The sequence below is a fragment of the Heterodontus francisci genome, chromosome 11, assembly GCF_036365525.1.
Source record: "Heterodontus francisci isolate sHetFra1 chromosome 11, sHetFra1.hap1, whole genome shotgun sequence".
In the NCBI taxonomy this organism is placed as follows: Eukaryota; Metazoa; Chordata; class Chondrichthyes; order Heterodontiformes; family Heterodontidae; genus Heterodontus; species Heterodontus francisci.
Window position 1 is genome coordinate 76,216,001 of NC_090381.1, and position 20,186 is coordinate 76,236,186.

At 43.8% G+C, this 20,186-nt stretch overlaps 1 protein-coding gene across 5 annotated transcripts in view; it reads right to left on the reverse strand.

Annotated features, from left to right (window-relative positions):
- Positions 1 to 20,186, reverse strand: part of LOC137375309 (polyamine-transporting ATPase 13A3-like) — a 251,151-nt gene that overhangs the window by 157,744 nt on the left and 73,221 nt on the right. For all 5 annotated transcript variants that reach the window (XM_068042279.1, XM_068042277.1, XM_068042275.1 and 2 more), the window contains exon 2: positions 19,241 to 19,325. In XM_068042279.1, the coding sequence (XP_067898380.1) occupies positions 19,241 to 19,291 (51 nt within the window). In that variant the 5' untranslated portion in view covers positions 19,292 to 19,325. The remainder of the gene's footprint in view (positions 1 to 19,240; positions 19,326 to 20,186) is intronic.

Consider the following 20,186-nt stretch of genomic DNA (forward strand, 5'->3'; position numbering starts at 1 on the left):
AGCAGTCTGCTTTTGATAGGCAGACAAACTCTTCGGCTGCAGCAGGCATCAACAGCAATTAATACCAAATAGTCTCTTCAGGCAATTAATTTAGCCTGTAGTTCCTTGTAGAATTTCTGCAGAGAAAAAATGGACAGCTCTTTTCTCTTCAGTAGGCTTCGCTGGTAGTCTGGTTCAGACTGATTTTTGCAAGTTTTACACAGTCAAATCGAAACATTATACCACATAACCTCTCTCTCCTGCTGTTGCCTAGGTAACAAAATGTAGCTGCGGCACACTGTCCCCAGAAATCCAAAACTTCTCTCCCTGTCTTAAAGGCATACTGTTTTAATCAGAGGGAAAAAAATAATACAAATCCGTGACAATGGTTGTCAAATTAATGCATTGAATATTTAAACTACAACACTCAGGAAATCATTAATTTATTACAAATATTTACTAGTTAATATACCTAATAGATGCAACTCCCAGTTACCAATAATGAACAAACATCTAATTTGGGAACTGCAATAAAAACATAACGCTTCCTCAGTTTAGTATGTTATGGCCGCATGGTGAGATTTGGGTGGTTCCCACTGTTCAACTCCCACCTGACCGCAGCAAATATGTTTTGCTTTTGGGTTTAACGCCTTGGTGCTTTATTTGTCAAATAAACAGACTATGACAGGTTTCTTGTAAGTTTAAAGCACAAAATCAATTGTTTATTGATCAATACGCCTTATCCTGAAATTGTCGCAACTGTATCCACTCACGCATGCACTCGCACACACATAAGAGCCAGATAGTGAGGGAAAAAGAGATAAGTGATTATAAATGGGGGTAGGTCTCAGGGCAAGTCATGTAAACCTGTTGAATTCTCTTGGAAATCAAGTTCTCGTTGGTTGCAAGCCTGAGATGTTTGTAAATTTCTCTTTTGGTTGAAAGTTCAGTTGAAGTCAGTAGATCATTTCTAGTTCACCACTGTATTGTGTGGATGCAGAATTCTGCAGCAGGGCACGTGCCTTCTGGTTTGCTGGAAACAAGCTTCTGGATGCTGCTTTCAGGGTGTCTCTCTCTCGGCTGCTTTATAAGGTAAGGCTGTATTACATCTCGCCTCCTGGTAGGAGACGCTTTGGCCTTCCCCGTGTTGATCACAGAATGGCCCAGAATGGCTACTTCACACCTTCTTTGTTTCAGAAGAAGAATGCATTCAATTCTGGAATAGTCTAGGACGGGTGCAATCGACACCTCTTAGCTTTGAAGATTTTTCTTTGTCCCCGTCAGACAGTTTGAATATACAAAGGCCAAGCCCTTTTTGCTTCGGTAGTCATTTTGCACCATTTTTCACTTTTTAAAGAAAAATCAATTTTTTAAAAAGACAGTCAGTTTTTATAACCTTTCAGATTTTGTCCATAACTTTTGTATTATCGCATGTCTTGTGCATGTGACACCACCCCCAAAAGGCAAAGAAAGGAAATTCCTTGAATGTCATTTCATGCTGTTTGTTTTTTGGGTTTAGAAAGAAAGATATAGAGTCACAATACTGCCCTTTAATTTCATTCATTCCTCCATCTTACAACTGCTACAGCTGGCATTGCTTCTAACACCTATTTCATGTTGAAGTTTTTTTCTTCATCCTTCCTTTGGATGAGGTACCATTAAAAAATTGCATATCTTTTGGTTATGCGTTGTCAAATGGGGTTGTAGTTTCTCTCGCATCAGACTGTACTACTTTGGGAACGTTATTCTACATAAGCACATGGTTGTTGGTGAAGCTTGTGGTAAGAAAATTTCTGTTACTGCTGGTTGCAAGGTTCCATGTCTGTAGAAGCCTTAACCCCTTAACTATTGTTTCCATAATACATGGCTTTAACCATTCAGAGTCTGGCACATTGATAGTTATTTCTAGAATGATAGCAGGTGATGCATTTTCTTTAGTCCGTGAGGCTTTTGGGATTTCCTCCTGCCCCTTGTTCTTGATAAGTTATGAATCTAATTGTTGAGTTTGATTAGTTTTGGATTTGGAACCTGATCCTTTGATTCTTTAGAGAGTAGATCCATAATTACCTCACTTTTAGTTTTGTGATTTTTCACAAGGTTCACTTTAGAGTATGTTACCTTCCCTTTTCCTTTTACTTCAGATATAGGTTTCCACTAGTCTGCCGCATGTACTCTGGGACACTACTGCTCGCAGGTGGTTGTCCAGCTTCCACTGCACTCCCCTGTGGTACTTCAACTAGGTGAGGCATCTCCCTCATGCTTGGCTTTCCTGTTTGGGAACTTTCCTCATCTCTATTTAAATCTTTAAAAGAGGTCTCAGCTGCTTTTCCTTCAATTTTTGCTGCTTTTATCTTAGCTCCTTTAATTTTTTTTGCCTCTATCTGGGCATTTTTAAATTCTTCCAGCTCTATTTCGCACCCACCCCCCCCCCCCCCCCCCGCCCCCCCACCCACCACCACTGGCCCCCATCCCTCTGCAGCTGTGCAAAGCTTTGTTTGTTCACCTCGGTTTCTTCAGTCTCCATGGACAGTTCTGGACTCTCTGGATACATTACTATGCTTCCTGCCAAGTCACTCCCCAGCAATTGGTCTACCGGCTGCATGGGTAAGCTCGGAATAATCCCAACTGTCACTATCCCGATGACCAACTTACCCTGTAGATAAATTTTAACTAAGGGAACCTTCAAGCATTAGCCAGTAAGCCTTTATATTAATACTGTGATATTTGTTCTGGTTTCGGATGACATTTCTGTAAATTTGGCTGCCAGTAGGTTTGAAAACAATCGATGGATGATGGATTCTTCCCTTGTCTGGTGCCTGGGACACAACAGGAGTAATTTTTCCTTTGTGTAAAATGTTCTAGTTTGTGTTTTGCTCTTACATTACATTAGAACACAGGCTTACCACTTTCCTAGCCGCAGACACAAGTTTGACTGCTGTGCCTCCTGTTGGTTTTTTGGCATACCAACTATTTGCCTGGGACATGCCCAAATTTGCCACACTGGAAACATGTCGGGCAGACCCCTGCTCGTTTATCACCCGAGTTCCTTCTTTTAAAAGGTGGAGACTGGTCTGGTTTTCCTTCCCTAATCTCCTTTTCTCTGGATCCCATTTCTGCTTCATCTGCATTCCTGCTATCTCTCCCTTGTAAGAGTTACTGGACTAAAATTTATTCGGAGTTAGGGGTTTGTGAACTAATTCATAATTGGCCATTTTTGCAGCTTCCCTTACTCCTGTGACTTTTTGTTTTTCAATATGGATTCTTATACAACTTGAAATGCAATTTTTAGCAACATCACTTCTCTCAAATTTTCATACGAGGGTCTTAGCTTGAGAGATCCAACGATCAAAAGCCACACGTTTACTTCTTCCGAATTCAATGCATGTCTTTTCCGGGTGTGTCTGAATTTCTGTCTATATGCTTCCATTACCAGCTCATATGCATTTAGAATTGCAGTTTTAGTTTGTTCATTATCAGAGGAATTTTCTTCTGATAACAGGGAAAAAGTTTCACAAGTCCTACCCACAAACTCACCTTGTAAGAGGAGTATCCAAAATTCTTTTGGCCATTTTAGCCTGGAAATATTTTCTCAAATGAGATAAAATATGACTCAAACTCCTCCTCATTAAATTTTGGCACTAGTGTCGAGTGTCTCAGCCCATCAATATTTTGCTCTGAATTGGGGATAAGGTTTGAGTGGCTGGTAGAATGGTTACTTTGTGCTTGTAGCTTTTCTAGCTCAAACTTCCTCTCCTTGCAACTCTCTTTCCTCCTGAAACTGCATCCCCTCCCTTTTCAAATGCAACTCTTCCCGTTTCAACTGAATTCTATCTAGAACTATTCTTTCAGTTTCAGATTCCATGCTTTCTTCTTCTGATTCAAGGGTAAGTTTAGAATGGTTAAGTAGACTTTTCACCAGTTCAAGTTTCTTTGCTTTTTGGCTGAAAGTGACTCCCATCTCTGTAACTAAGCTTTTTAAAACGTCTACACTTAATTTGTTTAACTTATCATGGGATCTCTCTCCCTGCTCTACAAATTCCTTAGCATTAAATGCGGCTATCTCTTTTGTTTCTAGCACCGTAAAGAAAAAAGAATATGAGAAAACTTGTTTATTTTTCCAAAACTGTAGAGGTCAATTTTCCTCCCATTTTCCAAATCTCTTGTTTGTCTGGCTGTTCAGATCCTGGCTTTGAGCCCACAATTTTTTATAGCCAGGTGGTTCCCACTGTTCAACTCCCACTTGACAGCATCAAGTGTGTTCTGTTATTAGGGTGTAACACTTGGTGTTTTATTTGTCAAATAAACAGACAGGTTTTCTTGTAGGTTTAAAACAGGCAATCAATTGTTTATTGATCATTGTTGATTGTTGTAAAAACCCATCTGGTTCACTAATGTCCTTTTGGGAAGGAAATCTGCTGTCCTTACCTGGTCTGGCCGGCATGTGCCTCCAGACCCACAGCAATGTGGTTGACTCTTACATGCCCTCTGAAATGGCCTAGCAAGCCACTCAGTTAGGGCAATTAGGGATGGGCAATAAATTCTGGCCTGGCCAGCGACGCCCACATCCCATGAATGAATAAAAAAAAAAATACGCCTTATCCCAAAATTGCTGCAACCACATCCACACACAGGTACGCATGCACACACACAGGAGACAGAGAGGGAAAAAGGGGTAAGTGATTATAAGTGGGTGGGGAGGGATGGGCAAGTCATGGTAAACCTGCTGAATTCTCTTGGAAATCAAGTTCTCGTTGGTTGCAGGCCTGAAATGATTTTAGATTTCTCTCTTGGTTGAAGGTTCAGTCGAAGTTAGTGGATCACTTCTAGTTCACTGCTATATAGTGTAGATGCAGAGTTCCCCAGCAGTGCACATGCCTTCTGGTTGGCTGGAAACAAGGTTCCGGATGTTGCTTTCTAGGTGTCACGCTCTAGTAAAGATGTGTTATAGCTCGCCTCCTGGTAGGAGATGCTTTGGTTTCTTCCCTGTGGTGATATCAGAATGGCCCAGGACGTGGCTACTTCACACCTTCTTTGTTTCAGAAGAATAACTCATTCAATTCTGGAACAGTATAGGATGGGTGCAATTGACATGTCTTAGCTTTGAAGATTTGTCTTTGTCCCTGTCAGACAGTATTAATATACGAAGGCCAAGCCCTTTTTCTTCGGTGACCATTTTTGAACATTGTTCACTTTTTATAAGAAAGGTCCATTTTTAAAAAGACAGTCAGTTATTATAACTCTTCATATTTTCTTCATATTTTTTGTATCATCACACTTCTTGTGCACGTCACAAGTAACAATCAGAGTAAACTAAGGCCAGAATTTTGCACCAGGCTGGAGGCCCCGCCCCCGGCCAAAAAAAGTCACTGACGAGCCAAGCTACACAGGCTTGGAAGCCACGCTATTATTTTGTGTGGCCCAGGCTCTTAATTGGCCTCGGAAGGGACTTCTGTCCCTCTGCAGCAGGAAGTCCCGCCTCCAAGAGCAGCTGGCAATCAGCAAACAGGCGGCTCTCAGTCCCAGCAGCGCCACCAGGACGTCAGTCAGGGAGAGGAGCAAGATGGGCGCCAGGCCCGGGATGAGGGTAAGTATGTGGGGCCTCACGGGAAATAATTGGCCAGGCCCCGGCAAGGCAAAGGGGTGGGGAGAGAAATGCAGTGCAATGGGGGTGGCCTATGCCATGCCTGGGCCTCTGTGAGGCACAGGGTGCCCGATCAGGAGGACCCTCCATCCCCCAAGGAGGCTGCCAGGTTTTACTGAACGGCCGCCTAAGGACTTGAGCCGCCCGCCGGTGGGGGGGGTGTGCCGATCGCATCACATTCCCACCTCACTGCAGTTTTACGAGCAGCGGCAGCGGTGAGAAGCGGCCTGCCTGTCCCAGGCCAATTAAGGCCCTAAAGTGGCAGTTAATTGGCCACTTAAGGGCCTTAATTGGCCTGAGGCAGGCAGGCCATTTCTCACCGCTGCCGCCGCTCGTAAATCTGCAGTGGCATGGGAACGGCACCCTCCCACCTCCACAGCGGGGGGAAGGGAGGGCATAAAACTCCACCCCAAGATTTACAACAATTCAATATGCATTATATGTTTGCACTAAAACTTTGCTTTAGCTATAATCTACACTAGCGTTAAAGCTAAAAGCGATTCAGACTGCATGATTATAATGGCAGGTACTTAATTGAGTTGAATGGTGAATAAATCCTTTTTTTAAATATGACTTCAAGAGTACAATTAATAAAAGATAATACATTATCTTTTAAAGGGTCTGAATTTCCCATGAATTTGCTTCCAAAAGATATGTAATCAAGGCCCACTGCCAATTTTCATTGTAAAAGATTAAGGAAAGTTGTGTGTAAATGACATATCCTAATTTTTACACTAAGCCAGAATTTCCTACAAATGTCTGTTTATTGAAACCTGCCCGCAGAATCCTCATGGCAAATTCACATAGCAGCATTCCCATGGAAAATGGACCAGATTTCTTGGCACACAGGGATTGGATGTCATTTGAGTCTAACAAATCCGCAGTTCCAGGATGCATACGGACTGTACTCACTCTTGGCATCTTCAAATCGATTTTGCAATCTTCTTTATCCATCAAAATGAACCACCTGTTGGCATTACCCTTGCTTGCCATAATACTGGAAGAGGAAAAAGAGAAGATCCAGAAGGAAAGTGGGAAAAGCAAAGATACCATCCCAGATGGTGTTATCACCATCTGGAGAGTGTATAAGCTGCAACTGTCATATTCAGTGTCAGCCACTCAACAGCTGCACTTTGAGAAAAAGCTGTTGGTCAACTCCAACATGCCCCATGATGTTCTCCAGTCACGGTCAAAATGTTAGAGGATGTTAAAATTTGAGATGAAGATCAACATGGTCCTCAAATTTTATGGTTTTTGTCAGGGAGCAGTGAGAACCTATATTCAAAAGGTCACTGACCCGTTGTCACAAACAGATGCAGAATTCTTCAAATTTCACGACAACAATGGAGCACATTTTTGCATTACTGGCTTCCCACAACTGCATCAGACTCAAGACCCCCAATGAGACCTGCATAGAATAGAAACCGTTTTCATTTACGGATTTTCTGTGGCACCCAGCTGCACCTTTTCCTCTAAAACGTCTAACACATGAGGGCATGCCATGATACCTAGTTCGGAAATCAGTCATTGAACATGGGCATCTGAGCCAAGTTGAAGGACAGATCCTTGGCAATACCTAATATCCCTAGATGCTGTGGCTGTTGATGTCCTGGTATCCCTCAGAATGTAGCAGAATTACAACCATGCCCATCTTGCCACCAGGCAGTTGGTTGAAAGGCCCACCATGGCTCTCAAGAGCTCCTTCAGGTGCCTGGAAAGGCCTGGGATAGCCTACAATCTTCATTGGAAAAGATAGCGAAAATGGTTGTAATTCGCTGTGCCCTGTATAACTTTGCCACAGGAGCAAGGTCTAAACCTTGAGGTACTGGGGGAGTACGCATCCAAGTGCAGATCCTGACCGAACAGTGCAGAAAGGGGTATTGTGCATTTGCATGACGTGCAACTTTGAAAGGGTGGGCTATCAAATTGGCTCACTGAATGAATACCTCCAAAAGGTTTGACCGTGAAAAAGGATCACAGATCACATTTAAAAGTGCATTATTGAGACTGTAAATTTCAAACGAGTCCCAATATTTTTTGTATTCAGTTACTTTGCACTAAATGTTTTAGTGTTGAACTATACTATATACTTTCGTAAATCTTTAAATAAATTTTAATAACTCATATGACAAAATAACAATTGTGTGTAACATCAAGAACAATTACAATAAATACGACAGCAACAAAATAAACAACATTAACAAAAACGGTGACAATCTTACAGCAAGGCAACTTAAACACCCCTTCCAGGCAAAGGAGAATTAAGAGCTAGGTAGGTAGTGCCAGGAACCAAAGTCATCCTACTCCAGGCGTACCACCCGACCTCAGCATCTAGGTCAGCCTTTCGGTCAGCAGCATTGCTCCACTGTGTAAGAAAAACAGAAATTGCTGGAAACACTCAGCAGGTCACAGACCTGAAATGTTAACTGTTTCTCTCTACAGATGCTTCCAGACCTGCTGAGTATTTCCAGCATCTGCAGTTAGAACATAGAACAGTACAGCACAGTACAGGCCCTTCGGCCCACGATGTTGTGCCGACCCTTTAACCTACTCTAAGATCAAACTACCTACATACCCTTCATTCTACTATCATCCATGTACCTATCCAAGAGTCGCGTAAATGCTTCTAATGTATCTTCTTCTACTACCACCGCTGGCAGTGCATTCCACGCACCCACCACTCTCTGTGTAAAGAACCTACCTCTGACATCTCCCCGAAACCTTCCTCCAATCACCTTAAAATTAAGCCCCCTGGTGATAGCCCTTTCTGCCCTGGGAAAAAGTCTCTGGCTATCCACTCTATCTATGCCTCTCATCATCTTGTACCCCTCTATCAAGTCACCTCTCATCCTTCTTCGCTCTAATGAGAAAAGCCCTACCTCCCTCAATCTTTCTTCATAAGACATGCCCTCCAGTCCAGGCAGCATCCTGGTAAATCTCCTCTGCACCCTCTCTAAAACTTCCACATCCTTCCTATAATGAGGCGACCAGAACTGAACACAATATTCCAAGTGTGGTCTAACCAGGGCTTTATAGAGCTGCAGCATAACCTCGCGGCTCTTAAACTCAATCCCCCTGTTAATGAAAGCCAACACCCCATATGCCTTCTTAACAACCCTACCAACTTGGTTGGCAACTTTGAGGGATCTATGGATGTGGACCCCAAGATCCCTCTGTTCCTCCACACTGCCAAGACTCCTGTCCTTAAGCCTGTATTCTGCATTCAAATTTGACCTTCCAAAATGAATCACTTCACACTTTTCCAGGTTGAACTCCATCTGCCACTTCTCAGCCCAGCTCTGCATCCTGTCAATGTCCCGTTGCAACCTACAACAGCCCTCCACACTATCCACAACTCCAGCAAACTTTGTGTCATCGGCAAACTTACTAACCCAGCCTTCCACTTCCTCATCCAAATCATTTATAAAAATCACAAAGATCAGAGGTCCCAGAACAGATCCCTGCGGAACACCACTGGTCACCGAGCTCCAGGCTGAATACTTTCCATCTACTACCACCCTCTGTCTTCTATGGGCCAGCCAATTCTGTATCCAGACAGCCAAATTTCCCTGCATCCCATGCCTCCTTACTTTCTGAATGAGCCTACCATGGGGAACCTTATCAAACGCCTTGCTAAAATCCATATACACCACATCCACTGCTCTTCCTTCATCAATGTGTTTTGTCACATCCTCAAAGAATTCAATAAGGCTTGTGAGGCATGACTTGCCCCTCACAAAGCCATGCTGGCTATCTATAATCAAACTATGCTTTTCCAAATAATCATAAATCCTGTCTCTCAGAATCCTCTCCAATAATTTGCCCACCACCGACGTAAGACTAACTGGTCTATAATTCCCAGGGTTATCCCTATTCCCTTTCTTGAACAAGGGAATAACACTTGCCACCCTCCAATTATCTGGTTCTACTCCAGTGGACAGTGAGGGCGCAAAGATCATCGCCAAAGGCGCGGCAATCTCTTCCCTCACTTCCCATAATAACCTTGGGTATATCCCGTCTGGCCCCGGGGACTTATCTATCCACCTGTCTTTCAAAATTTCCAGCATATCCTCCTTCTTAACATCAACCTGTTCAAGCATATCAGCCTGTTTCACGCTGTCCTCACAAACGACAAGGTCCCTCTCACTAGTGAATACTGAAGCAAAGTATTCATTAAGGACCTCCCCTACCTCCTCCGACTCCAGGCACAAGTTCACTCCACTATCCCTGATCGCCCCTACCCTCACTCTGGCCATCCTCTTGTTCCTCACATAAGTGTAGAACGCCTTGGGATTTTCCTTAATCCTACCCGCCAAGACTTTTTCATGTCCCCTTCTAGCTCTCCTAAGTCCATTCTTCAGTTCCTTCCTGGCTACCTTGTAACCCTCTAGAGCCCTGTCTGATCCTTGCTTCCTCAACCTTAAGTAAGCTTCCTTCTTCCTCTTGACTAGCTGTTCCACATCTCTTGTCATCCAAGGTTCCTTCACCCTACCATCCCTTCCTTGCCTCATTGGGACAAACCTATCCAGCAGTCGCAGCAAGTGCTCCCTAAACAACCTACACATTTCTGTCGTGCATTTCCCTGAGAACATCTGTTCCCAATTTAAGCTCCCCAGTTCCTGCCTAATAGCATTGTAATTCCCCCTCCCCCAATTAAATATTTTCCCATCCCGTCTGCTCCTATCCCTCTCCATGACTATAGTAAAGGTCAGGGAGTTGTGATCACTCTCACCGAAATGCTCTCCCACCGAGAGATCTGCCACCTGGCCTGGTTCGTTGCCAAGCACCAAATCCAACATAGCCTCCCCTCTAGTCGGCCTATCTACATATTGAGTCAGGAAACCTTCCTGGACACACCTGACAAAATCTGCTCCATCCAAACTATTTGCACTAAGGAGGTTCCAATCAATATTAGGGAAGTTGAAGTCACCCATGACAACAACCCTGTTACTTCTGCACCTTTCCAAAATCTGCCTCCCAATCTGTTCCTCCATGTCTCTGTTGCTATTGCGGGATCTATAGAAAACTCCCAACAAAGTGACTGCTCCTTTCCTGTTTCTGACTTCCACCCATACTGACTCAGTAGACAAACCCTCCTTGACGACCTCCCTTTCTGCAGCTGCGATACTATCCCTGATTAGCAATGCCACTCCCCCGCCTCTTTTACCTCCCTCCCTATTCCTTTTGAAACATCTAAACCCTGGAACATCCAACATCCATTCCTGCCCCTGTGATATCCACGTCTCCGTAATGGCCACAACATCGTAGCTCCAAGTACTGATCCATGCTCGAAGTTCATCACACTTATTCCTGACACTTCTTGCGTTAAAATAGACACACTTCAACCCATCATACTGGCTGCAACTTTGCCCTGTCAACTGTCTAACCTTCCTCACAGACTCTCTGCACTCTGTATTTGCCTGTTCAACAGCTACCCCATCCACTGATCCGTAGCTCCGGTTCCCAAAAGTTTTTGCTTTTGCTCCAGTTTCCTCAGGACTGTAAAGGCGGGAAGTGGTGGACAGCAGATACCAGGTTGAAGGGTCGGTGGTTACTCTGCCCATTGCAAATCTCAGCTGCTGCTGGCTTCGTCTCAGCAGGAAGATCCTAAGCTGCCTAGTCTCGCCTGCTATGTCCAGATGGCACTGTATTTGCTGCTGGTGGACCGAGCCCTGGCTGGTGCTGTCACCCAGGGAGGAACTTGAATGCACCAGCTACTTTTCCACTTTGTCCTGGATCAACAAAGTCACTCTAGTTGGGTGGCTGGAATGATGGCAATCTCCAAACCTTGTATGGCCTCAGTTACCTTTGAGACTGGAAGCCACAATTTCAAGAGCCCTCCAATCTGTTACTAAGGGCCTCACATGCTCTAATCTGAGCTTCCATCAAGGCAGAAATCTCAACTGGTCTCTCTACATGCCCTCTCTGAGAACCTGTTGCATGTGACAATTCAGCCACCACCTACTACATTGGTCCATGGAACTCCAACATCCCCTGGACAATGTTAGTGCTCAGTGTTGCAAACTCTGAAGCTTGACCTGAAGTAGATCCAGATTACAGCTGGTAAACCCCAGAGTCCTCAGGGCCCTCTGATGCTCCAGAAGCCTGCGTCTCTTCAGGCTTGCACTAGTCAACTCTGAGCCCCAGACTCATCGGTCCATGACCACCTTCTAGCCAATCTCTCCAGAGAAGTGGCCATATTCTTTACTGTTTCAGAATCTACCTCAGCCCAGAACTGGTATACTAGGCAGGCGAGCTCACCTGGTCTTCAGTCACTGGCCCAGAGCAGGTGAGCTAGATGACTCACCTGGCTGTGGAGTGTCACCACCCACCTCAGCAGAGCTCAACAGCTTTCTGCGAATTGCAAGGTCAGAAAAGAAGACGCCCATGGTGGATTTCTGAAACTCCAATGGGGGAAATATCTCATCACCGCATTTTAGAATCTTGGGCTGGTAGTGCCCAGGGTGGAGAAAAGGGACAACATGGAGAGTATTTCACCTTCCTGAAATAGCATAGTTTAGTTGCTGCAAAATTTGGAGGTTGGGTGTTGGCAATCAAACTATAGCTCCCAATAAATTACTCAAGTACAAACGAACAACAATATTTTTCATAAAAATGACAAACTACAACTCTCCTTGGAAGGAAGTGGTATCCCACAAGGGTCTGTGCCAGAGGCTCAGACGAATGATGACAATAGATACCCATATATCCATGTTTGCTGATGGGACAAAGATTGGTGACATAGTAAGTAGAGCAGACAGCAGCATAAAATTACAAAAAGAGACATAATAGATTAAGTGATCAAGCAAAACTGTGGCAGATGGATTTCAACACAGGCAAATGTGATGTCATCCATTTTGGACCAAAAAACAGGATAGATCCGAGTAGCCTTTTTAAATGGCGAAGAGTTATCATCAACAGTGTAGGACCAAAGAGATTTCGAGGTCCATGTACACATCACTAAAATGTAAAAGTTCCGAAGAAGGGTCACTGACCCGAAACGTTAACTCTGCTTCTCTTTCCACAGATGCTGCCAGACCTGCTGAGTGACTCCAGCATTTCTTGTTTTTGTTTCAGATTTCCAGCATCCGCAGTATTTTGCTTTTATTATACTAAAATGTGGAAGTCAGGTTAAAAAGTTTAAAAAGACTAATGGAATGTAGCCTAAATAATGAAATGACTTGAATACAAGTTTTGCTACAGTTATACAATGCCCTGGTTCGACCACGTTTGGAGTAAAGGCCTGCTTGGGTCTGCGGAAAAAAAGCGACCCGAGCCCAACAGAACCACATCCGACCCAAGCCCAACCCGGCCTGAGTCCTTCCATTTTTTCCCACGACGACCCGACCATCAGTCAACTTACCTTCCGTTTTTCACTTTGTTGCTGATCTGCACAAGCTTAAAATAACTGTAACAAACAACCTTTCGAGTCCAAAAGCTAAATTAACAGTGGAGCCACTTACCTATGATAGAGCGTGACCGATCCAGCCCGACCCGAGCCCAAAAGCCAGACCCGGAAGTACAACCCGACCCAGACACATGCTGTTGGGTCCTGTCAGGTTCGGGACGGGTAGCAGTCCTTTAATTTGGAGTAGTATGTGCAGTGTTGGCTATCGCACCTTAGAAATGAGATATTGTCCTTGGAAGGAGTGCAGCACAGATTCAATTGAATATTATCAGGGCTCCAAGGGTTAAATTATGAGGTCAGATTATATAAACCTTGCTGTATGCCCTGGAATACAGAAGGTTAAACAATATTTGGATTGAGGTTTTAAAGAATCTTGAAAGGAATTGATAGGGTAGATGGAGAACTTTTTTCCCCTCTGGAAGGGGAGTCTAAGACAGGTGGGCATAACCTTAAAAATCAGAGTCATTCAGGAGAGGAGTTACGAATCACTTCTTCACACAAAAGGAGGCAGCAATGTGCAACTTGCTCCCAGAAATAGCAGATGCTAGCTCAATTCATAATTTTAAATCTGAGATTAATTGGTTGATATGGAACCAAGGCGGGTGGCTGGAGTTAGGATGCCGATACATGGACTCAAGAGGTGAGGTGAGAATGATTGCCCTGGATGTCAAAGCAGCATTTGACAGGATGTGACATCAAGAAGCCCGAGCCAAACTGAAGTCAATGGGAATCAAGGGGAAAACTCTCCAATGGTTGCAGCCATACCTAATACAAAAGGTAGATGGTTGTAGTTGTTGGAGGCCAATCATCTCAGCCCCAGGACATTGCTGCAGGAGTTCCTCAGGATAGTGTCCTAGGCCCAACCATCTTCAGCTGCTTCAATGACCTTCCCTCCATCAGGGGTGGGATGTTCACTGATGATTGTACGATGCTCAGTGCCATTTGCAACTCCTCAGCTACTGAAGTAGGCCATTTGCAGAGGGCCTTGACACCATTCAGGCTTGGGCTGATAAGTGGCAAGTAACATTTGCCCTGCACAAATGCCGGGCAATGACAATCTCCAATAAGAGAGAAAATCTATCCATCTCCCTCTGACATTCAACGGCATTACTATCACTGAATCCCCCATTATCAACATCCTGGGGGTTACCATTGACCAGAAACTGAAATGCAGCAGCCACATAAATACTGTGGCTACAAGAGCAGGTCAGAGACTGGGAATTCTGCAGCGAGTAACCCACCTCCTGACACCCCAAAGCCAGGCCACCACCTACAAGGCACAAGTCAGGCGCGTGATAGAATACTCTCCACTTGCCTGGATGAGTGTGGCAACAACAATCAGGACGTTCGACACCATCCAGGACAAAGCAGCCCGCTTGATCAGCACCCCATCTACCATCTTAAATATTCACTCCCTCCACCACCAACACACAGTGGCAGCAGTGTGTACCATATAAAAGGTGCACTACAGAAGCTCACCATGCCTCCTTCGACAGCAGCTTCCACGCCACGCCACCTCTACCACCTAGAAGGATGCATGGGAACACCACCACCTGCAAGTTCCCCTCCAAGCCACACACCATCGTGACTTGGAACTATATCACCGTTCCTTCAATGTCGCTGGATCAAAATACAGTCATAGAGTCATACAGCATAGAAACAGGCCCTTCGGCCCACCACGTCATGCTGACCATAATCCCTATCTATACTAATCCCACTGCCTGCATTAACTCCATATCCCTCTATGCCTTGCTCATTCAAGTACCTGTCCAGATGCCTCTTAAATATCGTTACTGTTCCTGCCGCTAACATCTCCTCTGGCAGCTCATTCCAGACACCCACTATACTTTGTGTGAAAAATGTACTCCTTTGATCCCCTTTAAACCTCCTCCCTCTCACCTTAAATCTATGCCCTCTAGTTTTAGTCACCCCTACCATGGGAAACAGACTGGCTATCGACCCTATCTATGCCTCTCATAATTTTATATACCTCTATCATGTCCCCTCTCAGACTCCTTCGCTCCAGAGAAAACAGACCCAACCTATCCAATCGCTCTTTATAACTCAAGCCCTCCAAACCAGGCAACATCCTTGTGAATCTTTTCTGCACCCTCTCTAGCTTAATCACATCTTTCCTGTAGTGTGGCGACCAGAACTGCACACAGTACTCCAAATGTGGCCTAACCAACGTTATGTACAACTGTAACATGACGTCCCAACTCTTGTACTCAATGCCTCGGCCGATGAAGGCAAGCATGCCATATGTCTTCTTCGCCACCCTGTCTACCTGTGTTGCCACTTTCAGGGAACTATGTACTTGCACCCCAAGGTCTCTCTGCTCAGGAACACTCCCCAGGGCCCTGCCCATCCTCATTTCCTAAGAGGAGGTCGGGTGTAGCCCCTTCTCTAGTAGGGCCATCCACATACTGCTTCCTGGAACTCCCTCCCTAACAACAGTGGGAGTACCTGCACCAGACAGACTGCAGCAGTTCAAGAAGGCAGCTCACCACCACCTTCTGAAGGCCAATTAGGGATGGGCACCAAATGCTGGCCTTGCCAGCGATACCCACATCTCACAAAAGAATAAAAATAAAAATGAGTTTTCAGAGAATTATTTCGCCAAAGTGCTCCCAATGCAGAAACATTAAAATATCAGCTATCCAAAAATTCTTGTCTGTGGAATGCTTCACCAGGGAAAAAGGACGGCCTTCACTATTGCTTTGCGATCCAATAACGTGGGTCGCGCGCAGGCAAGCATATTAATCAATAAACTATCATACTCACTCTGGCCCTGGTTGGTCTGTTCGGAAAACTCACCCAAAATGGCGCATTCCAATTGGTCATTGTATTTGGAACCTGATTGATCGGTTAATGGGTGAATGTACACCAAGTAGGGTGCCGATTGGTCAAATGTAACTCATAAGTGCTCTTGATGCTGTCCTGGTGAGCAAGTGCAGGCAGGCATAATTAATTAATAAAAGAGCGCACAGTTAATTAATAAAAGAGTGCACTCGCTTGGCTCTGGTGTTGCGGCTATATTGGCGAACACATGCAGGCAAGCAGATGAAATCATTGAAGGAACAGACGTACTCTGGCCCGAGTTTTGAGGCTGCTTTGGAAGCGGCTGCAAAGAGGAGAAGAATCGAAGAGGAAAATCAAGAATTACAAGATGAATGGACTGATTCATTCACATGCATCCCAAATCCGGCTGGCGTCCCCATGTGTCTCACTGAGAAATTTGCCAAGAAATCAAATTTTGAGAGGCATTTCACTAAAAAGCACAGTGCTTTAACAGAAAATTATCCAGCTGGAGATGCTCAAAAGAAAGCGGAGGAGCTGAAGAACAAAGCAGAGAAATCTAGGATCATATTTGCTATATGGATGAAATCAACCGCTGCTAGTTTTGTGGCAGCTCAAGAGATTGTGAAATGAAGAAAGTCTTTCACAAGATGGTGAATCTGTAAAAGAGTGCTTTATCAAAGTCTCAGAGCAGCTGTGCAGTGATTTTAAAAACAAAAATGAAATTATTCAAGAAATTAAAGGCATATCTGTGAAGACTGAGGGACAGAACAATGATAACGGCCAGAGACATCACCAGCCAGCAGACTGAGGATATAAATTCAGTTTCAGGCCTCTCTATTGCTTGTAATGAATCGTGTGATGTTGATGAAATTGCACACATTGTTCTTCTTTGCAGGCATGTGAATTCCAAGGGATCCCAAGAGGTGCTTATTGTTTTTTTAAGGGACACAATGTCAAAGGGAGAAGATATTTTCTCAGCTATTATTGACTGCCTGAAGATGAAAGGAATACATACCAACAATGTAATCTCAGTCGCTACTGTTGGGGTGCTAAATATGAGAGGGACAAACAAGGGTTTTGTTGTTCTGTTGCAGAAAACGCTGGAACACAACATGCTACCATTTCATTGCATAATTCACCAAGAAGCACATTGTGCCCAAATGCTTCCTCCTGAGTTCATGGAAGTGATGACCCTGGTTACAAAGACAGTTAACAAAATAATGGTGAAAAGATTAAATCACCGGCAGTTCTGTGAACTTCTTAAAGAGGTCAATTGCCAATATGCAATCACCTTCTCCACGACAAAATATGTTGGCTTTCCAAGAAAGAGTCTTGTGTGTTTTTTCAAACTGAGAGAAGTGAAGGTGCTCATGCAAGGAAAGGACTGTGATTATGGGGAGTTAACAGATACACAGTGGCTGCTGAAATTTTATTTCACAATATACATCACAGCACTTTTAAACGACCTCAACAGAAAACTACAAGGAAAGAAAAACATGGCTCTCTCGCTTTCAGAAGAAGTACTTTCATTTGAGAGCAAGCTTGCACTTTTAGCAAGAGACATCAAGACAGGCTCTCTTGCTCATTTCCCATCAGTCAAACAATTTGAAGAGCAAGTAAACTTTATACTGGACAAGGAAAACCTAAAAGTGTGATCCTGAAGATGCAAGAAGTTTTTGTAGGATGCTTTCAGAAATTGAGAAAGGAAAGGGCAACTTTACAATGTGCTCAAACCTCTTGAAGCAGATACCTCGGCACTCAATTTTTCAGCATTTTTAGGAGTGAGCCAAGTAGATTTAGAACTTGAACTGGCAGAATTGCAGGGCAAGGATATCTGGGTCTCTAATTTCAGAAGCTTGGTAACCCAACTTGAAGATCTGGAAGGGGAAAAATCTACCGTGGCAGTTCAACACAAATGGGCTGAAATGCAGATCTTTAAAAAAAAACAAATTGTATTTGAACCTTGGAATTATTTACTGCAACTTGGAGATATGCGTACGGCATACTCTCCATCTTCAGATCTACTTACTTGTGTCAGCAAGTGTTTTCAAGTATGAATTTCATAAAAAACAAGTTGAGAAGCCAAATCAGGAAAATTTTCAGTCCTGTTTGAAATGAAAACATATTTTCGGCACTGTCCCGTGGCTGAGATGATTGGCCTCCAACCTTTGTGTTAGGTATGGCTGCAACCAGTGGAGAGTTTTCCCCTTAATTCCCATTGACTTCAGTTTGGTTCGGGCTTTTTGATGTCACACCCTGTCAAATGCTGCTTTGACATCCAGGGCAATCATTCTCACCTCACCTCTTGGTTAAGATTTCAGACTGGAGGTGGCAGTCACTTTCAGTTATCTGCTACAGCAAGCTGAAGTGTAGAATTAGCAGTAGGGCTTCTTCTTATTTAGGCTGGATCGTTCCACAGCCCCTGGCTGCACTGTCCTCTGTGAGCTTGCTGTGATCTCTCCCTCTCTCTCAGAGGGTTGCCTTTTAAAGGTTAAAATCCATCAGAGTATCTGTTCGTTGACAAATGGCCTTCTCCCCTGGTTTGACCGCAAAATGGTCCAGGATGTAGAATCCATGGCTATCTATTAATGTTTGGATGACTATTATTCTGTTCTGGTGTGTCTACTTCACACCTTCTTTGTTTCAGAAGAAATCCATTCAATTCAGGAATGTCTCTTGATGGTTTCAGGATGGATATGGTCAACAACTCAGTCTGGAATGTATCCTTTTGCCCTTACGAGACAGAGAGTGAGTTTTTGGAATACACAGGCCAGGTTATCTGACCTTCAATGGCCATCTTTAGTAGCACAGTGTCTACCTTTTTTGTTTAGAAAGGAGAAGTTAATTTCAAAGAGTCCACATTGAATAAAGTTCATATCTTAAAAGTAGGTGCCTTTGCTGGGCATGACAACATCCTTTCTGCTCCAATTCCTCTGCCTCATCCCTACTCCTCCACCCCATCTACTCAACCTCTTCCCCTTCCCACCCCCACCCCCCCCCCCCCCCCCCCACCTTCCTCCTGCCCCCAAATATTCAATTTTGACCCTATGGCTCCTTGTCATTAGATTACATTGAAACCAAGAGGAATAGTTGGAAGTATGAACTTTTTTTTGTTAAATAAGCATTTTAGCCCACACAAGCAATTGACAAATCTAATCTGATTAAACAAATATTCCATGATAATGCTCATATACCTCAAAAAAAATCACAAATTTATACTGATGACTTCCTGAAAAGAGCCAGTGAAATTACAGGTTAAAAAGTGCATAATTGTGAACTTTAAATTGTTGGTTTATAATCAAATCAATTAAAATGTATACTTTGTTCGATGGATTTCAAAAATTAGTGGGCTAAAAGGAAGGTTAAAAAAGCAGGATGTGAATAGGTAATGAACCAACATTTTTTTTTACCATTTCATCTTCATTCCCTTTGTTGATGAAATTCTTTTCTTCGTTAGCCATTTTGTTTCACAGCTGGACTTCTCTTGTTTTATTACTGTTGGAACAAAAATACTCAAGAAAATTAGCAATGCAAGTTCAGCATTAGAATACATAATTGGTTAACAGAAGTATAAAATAAATACAGAGCATGAATGGATCCATATTCTACGTTGTGCACATCCAGTTACCATAAAATTTGTACAAGTTTAAAAACAATGTTTATGCCTGTGGAAAATTAAAATAAATTAGTGATTCATTAGAACATGTCCTATGCTTCAGCCAATTAATAAGAATTCATCCAATAAAATGATTCTGCAATGCAGCATCTAAACAAATTACACATTCTGTATTGTAACAGCAAAACATTTATTGCTCCAAGTCAGTCAAATGTTAGTCATAGAGAAATACAGCACCGAAACAAGCCCTTTGGCCCACAAAGTCCGCGCCGACCATCAACCACCCATTTATACTAATCCTACATTAATCCCATTTCCCTCTCCCATCCCCACCGTCCCTCAAATTCTCCTACCACCTACTTACACTAGGGGCAATTTACAATGGCCAATTTACCTATCAACCCACAAGTCTTTGGCATGTGGGAGGAAACCGGAGCACCCAGAGGAAACCCACACGGTCACAGGGAGAACTTGTAAACTCCACAAAGGCAGTACCCAGAACCTAACCCATGTCACTGGAGCTGTGAGGCTAACCACTACGCCACTAGTGCCGAAAGATCACTTATACACTGCATTACCTCATTGTTTACCATAATCAACTTCAACTTTAGAACTATAACATTATCAGTTAAACTATAGGTCAACATCCCATTTGTTAGATAATTTACAGCAATATGTATATCCCCTTCGCTCACCCGCACCCCCCCCCCCCCACCCCCCACCCCCCCACAGCGCTTCCA